The sequence below is a fragment of the Akebia trifoliata genome, chromosome 12 (genome assembly GCF_017979445.1).
Source record: "Akebia trifoliata isolate Shusen 1 chromosome 12, ASM1797944v1, whole genome shotgun sequence".
In the NCBI taxonomy this organism is placed as follows: Eukaryota; Viridiplantae; Streptophyta; class Magnoliopsida; order Ranunculales; family Lardizabalaceae; genus Akebia; species Akebia trifoliata.
Window position 1 is genome coordinate 33,122,972 of NC_141386.1, and position 14,997 is coordinate 33,137,968.

Consider the following 14,997-nt stretch of genomic DNA (forward strand, 5'->3'; position numbering starts at 1 on the left):
CCAGATTGGACCAATATCTATGACTTAATTTACTAGATTGGGCCCAGCTTCTAATAATTAGTTGATCACAATCAATCACCAATATATGGAAGCATGGCCCATTAACAATCTCTTTCTTGAATCTTAATGGATAATACGTGCTTTCCCATCCCAGACACTGTTCAGAAAAGTGGGGGAAAGCTACCCAAAATAAATAAACAAAGCCTTATCTAGGCCTGCCAATGGGCCAGGTTAATATTAGTAATGTATAAGTTATAGGGTCAGACTGGGCCTGCCCAGCCAGCCAACTGACCTAGCTCCAAAGCCCCCGTCCGACCCTAACAAGTAATCGGGCCTAGCCTGATACCTACCTACCTAAATTGGGCACGCTAATTCGGTGCCCAAACCCAGCCCATGCCAGACTGGGTTGAAAACTCTAGCTTTAACCCAAAGGGCTAAACAAATCTTGTCATTCCATTCCACTCCACTCTGTTAAGTCAGTTTTCCGGACACGATAAAATGTCCCGCTTGGATTCAAATCAGGGGAGGCGGATTTACAAGTCACCTAGAACTAGAAATGTAGTAAAAAGGGTTTTCGTCTGGAGTGATAATCCTACCATGGAGGTAAGGTTCACCATTCGTTGAGACCACGTGACTCTTCTTTGCTATCCATAAATGAAAATTCACAAATCACAGCACAGATGCAGTGAGACATTCCTCTTTTAAATTCATTATCCCTTCTTCATTGGTTATGAAGCTAGATTTCTGTTTTTTTTTCTGAGGCTATTCCAACTAAATACGACAAACTGAAAATAAAACATATACTCTTTAAACCTAACAACCAAATTTTTCGGGTAAGGTAAGCTTTGTAGGATTATAGTTGAGGTTGATTTTTTTATGAAGAGAATTTAAACTACTTCAAGGGAACTGGGCAATAAATGAGAGATTATTGCTAAATAAACTCTAGAAACAAGGCTTCTTGTTTGCTGGTCAAGCCGAGTTCACTCAGAGATAGGCTGCTCTCACCATCACTGAAAGCCTGTCGGGGGTACGGCCTCACCTGTCAATTGAGCAACAGTTAGAATTATAAATAAGGAGAAAGTTTACACACCTCACTTCGACCTCAATTTCACATTAAATATCTTGAGTTACCATAATTCAAAACTACAAAGAAAAACTAGACTTCGGCTCAAATTTACTTGGTAACTAAGAAAATGCAGGTTGATAGGGAGAAGAAAAATTACCAATCTATAGGTGCCAGGTTTAACTCCTCTACCAACGTCTATGAAGTCAAATAGAGACTGCAATGGAAAACAACGTGACAGTCAGATTAACTATAGAAAAAGATGGAAATAGTAATTTCTGAATATTTCGAAAGGATGTCCTCTTCAAGAAGAGATATACCTGGAGCTTATTTGAGTTCAGAAAGCGACGACCTCGACGGCTTCCATCTGGCATCCGGACAAGAAGCGTTACAGAATTGTCATCATCTAAAGCCGGTTGCTGAGGAAGACGAGCTTCTTTTGCAGCCAACTGTCTCTCAATCTCCTGTCATCAGTAAACATCTCCTAACTTGTCAAAACGCCAGGAATATAGCCTAAATAATTTCAAACGTAACTTGTCTTAAAAAGGAGTTTTCCATTCTTGTCAAGGAAAATTAATAAGGCTATTGTGTAATTGGCAAACTAAGGCTAAGCTTGCCTTAACTCTGGTTATGAAAAAACATCTGGGGCAAAAAGGCATCAAGGTCATTTTTGAAGTGATGTGAGCATTGAACAGTGGTACCTAGGCACAACTTTCTTAAGTGTTGTTTATTGTAACTGTGTCCAATGGATATTCCATCTTCTATCAATCTGAGGAGAGTTGTTCAGCCTATCATCAGACCTCTAGCTCGACCCAATGCAACACCAATCAACAAGTACATACTTTTTTTTAATACTATCAATATTATGTCATAAAGATACCTTTCAAATAAAATTTCATAAACATAACAAATTACAAAACCAACTAAAACTAAAGAATAACCTAAAAAATACCAAAACTTGTACCGTTGTTGTCATCATTCACACATTCTTTCTGTCGAATGCTTCTCTTATTACATAAATTCCTCATGAATTTGCAAAATAGGTACTCAGCCATAAAGACAGATGTGTTAAATACATCAATTTTATCATCCTAAGAACAGATTAAAATGCCACCATTCCCCTGAAAACTTAGCATCCATTAAAAGAACACTGAGATTTTCCGATGTTACATATATGTGTGTGCGTGTGTATGCCAACACAAGTAGAATGCATACATCTTTGAATTGATTCAAACAGTGAGAAAGGTAGACATGGAGTTGTTGATTCATGAAATCTGAAACTAAATTACTCTGCTTATTTGATTGGGCAAAACGCTTTCATTTTTTCCTAACAGGAATCAGTGGATAAATATAAATAAAGACATGAAAGCACGTCTTTAGTTTTACATTTCATGAATGAGCAACTTCATGTTTCAAAATAAGGAACATAAATGAACTAGTTTCGAGCATTGTTTCTTATACACAAGATTGTATGTCAATTTTATGTAGCAGGAAATACATAGAACAAATCAATAAAATTGAAAATTGTACTCTTTAATTTTTATGTAATACCTCATCCTAACTCTATTAATCAATAATGCAAGAATTTCAATTGATATTACCTCTTCCTCCAGTAATTTTTTGCGAGATTCTTCTTCCTTCTGTCTTTCTTCTTCAATAGCAGCTTCTCTGGCAGCTTGTTCTTTTAAGCGACGCATCTCAGCTTCCTCAATGGACTTCAATTCTTTTTCTCTGTCAGCTTGCAGTGATGCTAGATACTCGTCGTCCTGCAAGCTTAGAACTGGCATCAATGGTGTCCTCAGACAAAATATTATCATACCACAGTGATTACTTGATGAAGAACGTACCTGTTGTTCTCGTAGTAAGCGTTGTGCTTCCAGAGTAGGTGATGGAGGACGGGGTGCCGGGCGAGGATATAGGTCGGTATTTCTATCTGAACCAGTTTGCATGAACTGGTGGCGGGGGTATGCAAAATGATATGCATTATGTTCAGGAATTCCACCAAAAAGTGCAGCCTCGAGCATAACTGCTTCATCATGTTCCTCTGAAGATATGCCACCCCACTTCATCACAGTATCAATCCAAACCAATTATTAGTGCAGTGGATTCAAGTCTTGCTTGCTTTTAATTTAAAAAAAAAAATTGAAATGGGAGGCAGTAAAACTGGATTAGACCGGGTGAGGATGGAGATTGTTTTTGTCAGTGAATGGGATGATTTTATCAATGATGGCTTTTTTGTTTGATCTGTGCTGTTGAAAAATTCTTACCATGGACCCAATAATAGCTAGAATAACTTCTCTGAATTATCATTATCTTTGTAAAGCATGGGGTGAGTCAGTTAAACACATTCTTATCCATTCCGATTTCATGATGGAAATTTGGGCTCATTATCCCAATTTCATATCTCATGGTGTTTCTGTCATTCTATTCTTTTCTTATGTTGCAACTGGCAGTCCAACACTTTTTCTTCTAGAGCGAGGATTCTTTGGAACCTAACAATCTTCACGATTTGTTGGGTAATCTAGAAGGGGAGGAACTGCAGGATCTTTAACGTTGTGTTTGGATTGAAAGAAATGGAGAGGAGAAGAGAAAATAAATGAGTTTCTCTCCACTTCTCTTGTGTGGAATGTTAAAGTGGGGAGAGAAGAGAAAAGAATTGGAGAGAAAAAAAAAAGTGAGTTTTCTTTCTCTCCAAAAGTGGAGAGAAGAGGAGAGAAACCCTTTAAAAATATTTTATAATTCCAATCTGCCCCTAGATCTCTTATAAAATATTTTAAAATTCCAAAGTTATCCCAAGTTCTCTCCTGTCAATCCAAACATGGTGGAAAGAAATTGAGTTTCTCTTCTCTCCACTTCTCTCAATCCAAAAATAGGCTTTCTGTTCTTTTGGCACGAAGTCCTTTTAGAATTTAAAGAGTTGTTCATTGAGGATGTATTGTTACTTTTGTTTTTATTTCTTTTATCAGTAGGTCTTCTCGACCTCCCTTCATTTACCTTAATAAAAAAAAATTCCCACAAAATAAAAATAATAAAAAAGCAATAAGTTCACTAAGCTTGATCATTTATGATTTGATATTGCAGGTTGAGACTTGAGATTACTGCTGATGTATTGTTTATTGATGGATGATACCTCATCAGAATGGAAAGCATCTCCGTTACGTCGGGGATGAGTACCAATATCACGTGGTCCAGGGCTTGATGGTGGACTATCTTCCATTTCTTCAGCATCTTTGTCAGACTCCACAGATTCAAAAGAAATGCGTCTCGATCTCTGCCTCACTAATGGCTCCTCTTCTACAACTTCTACAACTTCAGCTTCATCATGGACGGATGTGCTTCCTGCCTCCAATTCCAAATGACTTGAAGTTCCCCTGCTAAAAGAAACAATTCCTTGCCTTCACCAGGAACCAAAAATAAATAAAATATCAAGATTTTGTACATATATCATAGACTTGAACAGCAACAAAAGATATATACCTTTCGTTTTCCGTTGTCAGTTTTCCCAATTCTGCCACATCAGATGAATGGAGAACACCCGTTTCTGCTGTTCCAACCAACCCACCCTGCTCACGCATTGCTTTCTCTTGCTCTGCAGTCTGAAGTCGGTTCATGATAAAAAAGCAATAATAATAAATAAGAAAATAAGAAAACCCAAAAACTAAAACAAATGGAAAGATTCAGAAACCTTTAAGGACAATGAGACGGCATGTGCAAGGTCAGTATCTTCTGAGTAAGGTTGCCTTTGCTGAAGGAGGGGAGCAGATGAGTCCTAAATTAAAATGAAAATGGGTCAAGATACAAGGGATCCATAGCATCAACAATACCAAATTGAAGAAATTGAGCACAATGTCGACGTCCAACCTCTCGCTTTGAAGCCTCGATGGCAGCTTGGATCATTTCTTCTTCTATATCATTATTGTTGTTAGGCACATTATGTACTTCAGCACTTGGTCTAGGGTGTCTCTCATGAAGAATTCCACCCGAAAAACCATCATTCTGACCAGAAGAATGGGCATTGGGATCAGTTGGAATATCTTCATCCTCTTCATCAACAACTATGACATTCGCATGAATTTCAGGACCATGTGCAAATGCAGACCCAGAGACATCCTCGGTGGTAGGCCCAGGTCCAGAATGACTAGATTGGCTGTTCCCATCCTTGAAATCTATGGGGATCGCCCTCACCTCTCTAGGATGTGTCACCCTTGGCACTCCACTAGTAAACTCAGCAGCACCTCTTCCTTCAAAGAAACTTCCACGAAAATTCGGGTCAAGGAGTGAGACTGGATTCAAGTTCTGACCATTGGATAGTAGCGGTAAAGGAGGTCCAATGGATTCCACTTGAATTGGATCATCATCTATAACCATGAAATCATCTTGAGGGGCTGGAATAGATGTTGAGTTTGTGCTAGACAATGGGAGCATGAATAGGGACATAACATTAGTAAAAAACAAAAATAATAATTAAACTCTCACAAATGCAAGGTGTTACTCAATGTAAACTCAAGAAATTTAGAGGAAAAAAAAAACTAAAGAAAAGTTGCACACATGTTTCTATCTCCTTCAGTGAAATGTGCATTCACAGCTTCATTGAGATCACCACCATGGTCCTGATTACAGGTCAGATGTAAAGCTTATCAGGAAACAGATAAGAATATTTTTTTTAATGGGTAATAAGAAGCAAATGGCTAGCTTAAAACAAATGACTGAGACAACTGTTCATAAAATTACCGGTTAAAGCTTGATGTGTCAGAATAGGAGATATTTCCAAGAAAAAACTAGGTTTTGTAAGAACCAGGACATGCTAAGAGCATCTTCGTATTTAATGATGGATAGCCGAACCAAATATCAACTTATAATCTTCGTATTTAATGATGAACAGCACACGCAAGAAATATTCAACTTATAAAGTAGAGTTTAAAGGCATTGTCCCACAGGCAGGAGTCTGTTCTCTGACTAAATCATGACGTTATTAAAATTTCTTCAGGCCCAAATGAAACTAAATTACTAATACATTAAGAGAGCTGCTATTAGCACCGCAACTTACTTATTAGCACCCCAACTTACATATTACACTCCAATTTCTTAAATTATTTACCACACCCCAATTAAAGATTAAAAACACACTATTCAAACATTACAAAGATTTGGCTCAAGTAAGTAATCATGATAATAAAACATTACAACACTCATCCAAACAATTTCAGCAGTTGTTTACAATTAGGATTAGGCTCATATAAAATCATAAGCCTAAAGATAGAAATCTAACAAAAAAAGATAGAGAGCTACAATTGGCAACCCAACTTATACTTATTCTCAACCATTCACTTTGTTATTTTATTTTTAATTGGGGTCTAATAAGTAAAAGTTGGGGAGCCAATAGCAGCTCTCCACATTAAATAGGCCTTAAAGTACAATTTTTACTTTTCGGACACAATTCTCTAACTTATAACGACAGTCAAAATGCTTTAAGTGAGTATCCTACTTGGTAGTCTCACAGTCTTACGACGGTCTTGTTTGTTAGTTCCCTCACAGCAGGAATCTTCTCCCCAACATGTTGCTCCCACCTCAAAATCACCCTCTTCCACTTCCATTCATAAAATAGTTCAATTTCTAGCTTTTGATGATGACACCACTCTCAACATAGAACCATTTCCAAGCCCTTCCGATAATTAAGGTCAGTTCACTCTAGGATCTCTATGCAGAAGACAAATGTCATATTGAATTCCAATCTTACATGGGAACAAATATTTTGTGTTATTAGAGAACTAAGAATTAGTAGATTTTTTTTAATTTTGGAAGAGAATTTATACATTTATGCTCTTTCCTTGTGAAGAAACCCAGGGCAACCATGATTGTATGGCCGACATCAGTAGTGCTCCAAATGATATCAACAATAACAACTATTAAATTCAAAGAGGAAATATTATTCCTAATAGATGTATCACATGTATGGTTTTTGTTAACATGTGCCCCAAGGGAACACATTAAGCTGCACATTTGAGGGAAAAAACTTTGACGCAGCCAGCCCACTTCAAAATTTCAAAGGGACCATCTTCTTTGGATTACACGTGGCACTTTTAAGGAGGTGTTTCCAATTTTGGTGGAAATGTAGGCGTGAAATAAATTCAAAATGTCACGTGTCTTGTAAGGAAGAGTGTTTCTTCAAAGTCGAACTCCGCATTTTAGGGTATTTTTGGTATAAAAAAAACTTTGAAGGACATTTTTGGTAGGAAATTCAATTTCCAAAGCGTATTTAATGCAGCTTAACATGTGCCCTTAGGGAAGATGTTAACAAAACCCCACATGCATATACTTCATCGCACAATGATATTCCATTTCTCTTGATTTTGAATAGCTCTAACAAGTAACAACTTATCCAATAAATTATTGTTGGATTCATTCAATTATCAGCCACGAGTAGGGCTGCACGCCTGCAACTTGGGCAGGCCAAACCCGAACTCGATGGGTTCAACCCGACCTTGGGCACAGTTAGCTAGGGTTTGGGCAAAAAAAATGTTGAGCGAATCAAATCGGGTTGGTTAGGGCATAGACATCGGATTGCTCGAACCCAAACTTAATATGATTATAATTTAAAAATATTTTTAAGTATCTTTGTTTCTTTCTCATTCACCAATTCACATTTCAAACTTTAGTTATATTTTTTCCATACCATATTTCTTTACAGGTTGAGCATTACATGCCCGAGGTCGGGTTGGGCATGGGCACATGGTATTTGTCAAGTGCGGTTTGGGCAAGTCCCCAACCAGTTCGAGTTGCAGCCCTACCCACGAGAATCTTGTTGTCGTCAAATAGCCATTTTTAAAAACAATAGCTTTAAACGAAAATCTCAAAATTAATTAACTCAATTTCCACCAGACCCTCAACAAACAAACCCATTTCAGACCCTCAAATTCCAAACACGGATATCGTCCACATTAACCAAAATTGGTCTTTGCTCCGTTTATAGCAAGAGAATTCCCACTTATTTACAGATATTCCGTGAAAAATGCGAGATAAACGTAACAAACCAGAAATAACACAAATTTAAGGAATGAAAAATTAAAAAATTTGACAATTTCAGATAAAAGTCGCAATTATTGGTCTTTCACCAAACGCTGAACAATAATTGACCATCAATCAGAAATTATCAAACAAACTAAAAGCATCCCATTGAAGGACTAAATATAATAAAACATAACCCTAATAGCCAAACTACCGATCAAAATAATAATAATAATAAAAAACTACCGATCAAAACAAATAATAATAATAACAAACCGATCACTGTATTTTCTGGTAATAGAATAAAAATAAACAAACAGAAGATCAATAAACCCTAATTGAGTTGAAATAACAAAGAAAGATAATCCCATAATTGGGTTCGAAAACGTACTTCAAGCTTCTGCAAAGCTACCGCTTCAGAGGCGCCAGTGATGCTGATGAAAGTCTCGATTGCATCTTGATTAGGTCTCGCCATTGTTTCGAATCTTACAGATTATGGTTTTGGGTTTTGGGTTTCGGAATATTATTAGAAACCCTTCTGCAAGCGAACTCGGATAGGTAGATTGGATGAACTCTGGGTTGATAGAAGAGGTTACACATATATATATACTTTCGTAACTTGGAAAATAAGATAGCTTGAATTGAAATTGAGGAATAGTGAGTAGCAGACTCACACGTGTCATGTACACATCAAGAGAGTAAGGCAATTAGAGGGCCTTTAGGTAATTTTAATCATTTAGGCTGATGAAATCCCAAAAGAAGTATTGCTAAGTAATTTCATTGTTATCTATTGAGAATGAGATTGTTTGTTCTTCCTTGATTAATGTGAAGTAGCAAAATGTGTGTGATGCAAGTGGATGGAAAATGAAAATAAATATTAAAAGATTTGACAAATCTTATTGGTTTGTCTTTTATTTTTTTTCAATCAACTTAAAAGATTGATTTCTTGATTTGATTCGATAAAATTACATAAATACTTTTCATAGTGAAAAGTGATGAAGTTGAGAAGGCTTAATATGTTCAAGGTGGGAGAAAGCAATTCAATAGAACTACGACAATACTCGTCATATATGATAGGGGAGGTGAGAGTTGAATGAGTTTGATGAAATTCAAAATGGGAGAAATGAGAGAGGTGTGAGTACGGAGAATTCTCATCCAATGAGATTAGGCCACATGGATTAGAAATTCTCAAAAGAGGAATTAATAATCGAAAGAATCTGGTAAGGCACGTGCAAGTATGCATGTGCATGATCTAAAATCTAGAGTCTCGTTGAAGAGGTTAACAACTAAAACGAGTTCAAATGGTGGAAGAAATTAGCAACTGCAAAATAATTGAGAGAATTGCAATGATTACGATCTCAAGGGAATTATAGTATAAAAACAATAACAAGGAAAGAAGACAGGTATGAATTTTATTTATATGATTCTGATTTGAATATCGGAGATGTTGTTTTGCAAAGACTAATATCTCACTCAACAACTTAGACAAGTCAACTCTAAGTGAAATCGGAGAACAATTCTCGAAGCTATAAGGACAAAAAATTATCCTCACAAGAGGGAATAAGGGTTTAACACGAGAGAGAGAGAGAGAGAGAGAGAGAGAGAGAGAGAGAGAGAGAGAGAGAGATGAAAAAAGAAATTTAGATTTTGAAATAAGGGAGTTGGATAATGGTAAAGTTCTCATTTTTTTTTTTGTTTTAGAAAACCTAGACGTGAGATTATTTTGTTATGTTATAATATAAGTTTATTTTAGTTAAAACATGCATTTCTTAGCCTGAGATGTAGGGTACAAGGATACTTCAACCATTTGAAGATTTAATTAATGTAATTTTCATAAATAAATTATCGTTATAATACTAAATATTTTATTAAAAATGTTAAGGATAGTTGGATAACTCTATTTTTATTTTTAATGACGTGGGTGTCTGAACTTATGTCCGACTATTGGGGCCGAAAGAGCCAAGGCATATGTGTCCCTCCCCCGGGAACGAGCAACGCACACACATCACACACACCAAGTAAGTGAGGGTGTGCCCTCATAGGTGGCCCAAAGGAAATACTACTCATACTGGGTATCGAACTCAACTACATTGATTGTTATATTATCATTGAAAATATGTCAATTTAAATTGCATGGTGGTCAGGGTCTCCCTCCAAAAAGGGAAAGGTTTTTGAAAAAAATTGAATTTTATTGAGAATTATTGGATGAATAATTACATAAATCCCAAGATAATATTTATCAAGATTACATTAATGAAGATAAGAAAACTAGCCTAATATACTTATTCTAATTTATTGATACTTCCTAATATAAAATATCCCAATTGATATTTCTATATGTATATATTTTCCATCACTACTTTCCTTTTGTGATGAGATGCATTGATAATATGATCGCATTAATTTCCCTAATAGTCTTGAGTCCAAACCCCCTTATTGGCCACCCTCATAGATTTATCTCGACTTACCTGGTACGTGTAGATTGGTGTATTGTGTGTATCTAGGGGGATTTGGGTGAGATATGGTACTTTAAGAGGCTAGTTGTCTTGCCTCTGGCTATTGCTAGTTGGGCCTACAGGTTCAAACACCCTCGTCATTACAAAAAAAAAAAATACAATGTAAATTAAAGCTCTTAATTATATCATAAAATATATATATATATATATATATATATATATATATATAGGGTCCCTATCCGTGGCCAACAGTTTGGCAAACATTTTGGCAAACACTTTTTCAAAACATGGGTTAGAGGTCTTGGAATGGGCTGATTTTTGGTGAGGATGATCTCTACGGTGAGGAGATCATCCTCACCAAAAATCAGCTCATTCCAAAACTTCTAGCCCCATTTTACAAGTTGAAAAATCGTGAACCGTCCATTTTTTGTAAACCATTTTTGATGAGGTTAGAAGTTTTGGAATGAGCTGATTTTTGGTGAGGATGATCTCCTCACCGTAGAGATCATCCTCACCAAAAATCAGCCCATTCCAAGACCTCTAACCCATGTTTTGAGAAATGTGTTTGCCAAAATGTTTGCCAAACTGTTGGCCATGGATCGCTACCCATATATATATATATATATATATATATATATATATATATATATATATATATAGGGTCCCGTTCGCCACCCTTAGTTTTACCACACACTTTAACAAACGCGTTTTGTCTTACATGGGTTAGAAGTTTCGGAATGAGCTGATTTTTGGTGAGGATGATCTCTATGGTGAGGAGATCATCCTCACCAAAAATCAGCTCATTCCAAAACTTCTAATCCCATCAAAATTGATTTACAAAAAATGGACGGTCCACGATTTTTTAACGTGTAAACATGGGGCTAAACATTTCGGAATGGGCTGATTTTTGGGGAGGATGATCTTCTAATCATAGAGATCATCCTCACCAAAAATCAGCTCATTACAAAACTTCTAACCCATGTAGGACAAAAAACGTTTGTTAAAGTGTGTGGTAAAACTTAGGGTGCTGAACATTTCCCATATATATATATGGGTCCCGTTCAGCAACAAACATTTTAGCAAAATATTTTTCAAAACATGGGTTAGAGGTTTTGGAATGGGCTGATATTTGGTGAGGATGATCTCTACGGTGAGGAGATCATCCTCATAAAAAATCAGCCCATTCCAAAACTTTTAGCCCCATGTTACAAGTTGAAAAATCGTGGACCGTCCATTTTTTGTAAACCATTATTTATGGGGTTAGAGGTTTTGGAATGGGCTGATTTTTGGTGATGATGATCTCTTCACCGTAGAGATCATCCTCACCAAAAATCAGCCCATTCCAAAATCTCTAACTCATGTTTTGAAAAATGTTTTGCCAAAATGTTTGTTGCTAAACATTTCCCTATATATATATATATGGGGCCGGTTCGACGGACGTCTTAAAAAACGTCTGAGAAACTGATGTTTCTCGGCCGTCAGATTTCAGTCAATCAACGGCGCGCATACTTCCACAAGTCATTTCATTTATTAAAAACGAAATTTTTCGAAGTTTGCAAACACATCCCTCTGTTTTTACAAATTTCGAACGAACTCTCCTTCTCCCTTTCTACTCGACAGAACGAGAGAGTTCAGTCGTTCTCTCTCTCTGTCTCCATCGAAATCTTGAGAGCCACCGAGAGCTCGCTCACTCTCTCTCTCTCTCTCTCTTGAGAGCAACTGACACATTAGCCGGAATGGATCAGGCCATAGAAGACGGTGTGGATCTCATGTCGTTGTCATTGGCATTGACCGAAACCCCATTTTACAAGAACCCAATTGCAATGGGAGCATTTGCAGCCATGGAGAAAGGGACGTGTTCTGCTGGAAATAGTGACCCTGATGCTTATACTATCAATAATGGTGCTCCTTGGATCACAACCGTCGGTGCTGGCACTATTGATAGAGATTTTTTTGCTTATGTGACTCTCGGTGAAGGTGTTGCAACCATTAAAGGAAAATCAATATTTCCTGAGAACTTGTTAGTATCCGGTGTTCCCCTCTATTATGGACATGGTAACAAAAGCAAGGAGAAATGTGATTTTCATTCTTTAAATCCCAAAGATGTTTCAAAAAAGATTGTTTTTTGCAAATCAAGCAAAAAATCGGATACATCACAACAATTTGATGAAGTAAAGAGAACAGGTGCTACAGGAGCAATCTTTGCAACTTACTTGGCTCGGTTCTTGGAACCAGAAAACTTCTCTATGCCCTTTGTGGCCATTAGTCCAATTGACGGAAAGGTAGTGGAAGAGTACATAACAAAGGCGAAGCAACCACCAACTGCGGACATCAAATTTCAGATAACAATATTGGTTTTCTGTCGAGTCGAGAGAGAGTGAGCGAGAGAGAGAGAGAGAGGGAGTTCAGTGGAGACGAAGATGAAAACAGGGTTTTCGGGGTTTGGTTGGTTTTCTATCGAGACTCGATCGATCGATCGAGAAAGTGAGTGAGCGAGCTCTCGGTGGCTCTCAAGATTTCGATGGAGACAGAGAGAGAGAACGACTGAACTCTCTCGTTCTGCCGAGTAGAAAGGGAGAAGGAGAGTTCGTTCGAAATTTGTAAAAACAGAGGGATGTGTTTGCAAATTTCGAAAACTTCATTTTTAATAAATGAAATGACGTGCGGAAGTATGCGCGCCGTTGATTGACTGAAATCTGACGGCCGAGAAACATCAGTTTCTCAACGTTTTTTGAGACGTCCGTCGAACCGGTCCCTATATATATATATATATTTTGCCAATATATATATATATATATATAGGGAAATGTTCAGCAACAAACATTTTGGCAAAACATTTTTCTAAACATGAGTTAGAGGTTTTGGAATGGGCTGATTTTTGGTGAGGATGATCTCTACGGTGAGGAGATCATCATCACCAAAAATCAGCCCATTCCAAAACTTCTAACCCCATAGAAAATGATTTACAAAAAATGGACGGTCCATGATTTTTCAACTTGTAAACTGGGGCTAGAAGTTTTGGAATGAGCTGGTTTTTGGTGAGGATGATCTCCTTACCGTAGAGATCATCCTCACAAAAAATCAGCCCATTCCAAAACCTCTAACCCATGTTTTGAAAAATGTTTTGCCAAAATGTTTGTTGCTGAACGGGACCCTATATATATATATACATGGAAAATGCTGCATGGACTGAGGTCCACATTTGGGTCACGTGGACTACCATTTTTATTCAAATTACAACTCAGCCTCTTGTTTGTCATTTGGATTAGGCTTGCAAAAGAAAAAATCCTTCCAAAAAAAGTATATTTTACGTTGGATCTTGAGTTTAAAAATTGACGATCATTGAACTTCTAGATTTAAAATTTAAATCCAATGGTGAAAAAAATCTTTTTTTCCAATTTTTTTTTTTTTTTTTCAGAATTCATAAAATTTTATGCTCTTCATGCATGTGGCACCAGATGGTGTATTTGGGTGCCATGTTGACATATGGTCCATAGAGATGGATGGTCCTTCAGTCCATATAACCCCATCTCATATATATAGGTGATTTAGATATGCCCCCTTATTTTTTTTTCTAAATATTAGAGATACCCCCTATGCTTTGAAGCTAATGACATGCCTCCTTTGACCTCAGTCTTTTAAATAGACTAACAGAAAGAAAAGAAAAAAAAAAAAAAAACTCAAATGCCCTTATCTTCAATATCTAGTCAAAATTTCAAAATTTTCTTCTCAAAACCAGGTATCTTTTAACCTCAATGGATAAACTTTTTAACCTTCATCATCAATTTTAAGATTCTTTTGACTTGAACTCTTCCACCTTAAAATCTCACACCAAGATACGATTTGTGAGGAAGTATATAAAATTAAAATTTTGGATAGAAAAATCTATGTTTTCTACGAAAAAGGCAAAGTAGAAAATGATTGATGAAGATAAGGTTGAATAGATTTCATCATATAGGTTGAAGATGTCTGATTCTGAGAATAAAAAAAACAAAATATGATTTTTGGGTAAATTGGAAACAATAAGATTATGGGTAGAAAAAATATAGAATTTTCTAAAAAATGGTTGATTATAGTTTGAAATTGACCAATTTGAAGATAAAGTTGAGTGGATAGACCATGGAGGTTGGAAAAGCTTAAAAAAGATGGGTTTTTAACTTAATGAGGTTGAAGATGAGGGTATTTGAATTTTTTTCTTATTATTCTATTTAGAATATTGAGGTCAATGGAGGCATGTCATCAATTTTAAAACATAGGGGTATCTCTAATATTCTACAAAAAGCGTGTGTGTAAGGGGAGGGGAGGGGAGGGGAGGGCTTTTTATCAGTATTAAGGGCAACCCACACCATAGCCAATTTTTTTTTTTTTATCTTATACGAGTTAAAGTTTTTGGAATAAGCAAATTTTTGTTGAGAATGATCTATATGGTCTAGAGACCATCCTCACAAAAAATGAGCCCATTCCGAAACTTCT

The 14,997-nt window shown here is 36.5% G+C and overlaps 1 protein-coding gene across 2 annotated transcripts; it reads right to left on the bottom strand.

Moving 5' to 3' along the window:
* Positions 1-786: 786 nt before the first annotated feature.
* Positions 787-8,668, bottom strand: LOC147389655 (plant UBX domain-containing protein 8-like). 2 transcript variants are annotated; one of them, XM_086418147.1, is made up of 11 exons: positions 8,460-8,668; positions 5,612-5,673; positions 4,925-5,471; positions 4,749-4,832; positions 4,541-4,659; positions 4,194-4,434; positions 2,911-3,126; positions 2,665-2,829; positions 1,384-1,527; positions 1,224-1,280; positions 787-1,039 (listed from the first exon to the last, which is right to left on the bottom strand). In XM_086418147.1, the coding sequence occupies exons 1-11, from the start codon at positions 8,541-8,543 to the stop codon at positions 932-934; spliced, it is 1,827 nt and encodes a 608-aa protein (XP_086274273.1). In that variant the 5' UTR covers positions 8,544-8,668; the 3' UTR covers positions 787-931. The 2 variants fall into 2 exon arrangements, with proteins under 2 accessions (XP_086274273.1, XP_086274272.1); XM_086418146.1 differs by having other exon boundaries at positions 4,194-4,458; positions 8,460-8,667.
* Positions 8,669-14,997: the final 6,329 nt, after the last annotated feature.

Excerpts from the sequence above, each read along its gene's own strand:
- LOC147389655 (XM_086418146.1), bottom strand. The coding sequence starts at position 8,543 with ATGGCGAGACCTAATCAAGATGCAATCGAGACTTTCATCAGCATCACT. Across the intron at positions 4,833-4,924 it reads TCGAGGCTTCAAAGCGAGAG|GACTCATCTGCTCCCCTCCT; the intron begins GTTGGACGTCGA and ends ATTTTAATTTAG. Across the intron at positions 1,040-1,223 it reads AACCTGGCACCTATAGATTG|GTGAGGCCGTACCCCCGACA; the intron begins GTAATTTTTCTT and ends CTCAATTGACAG.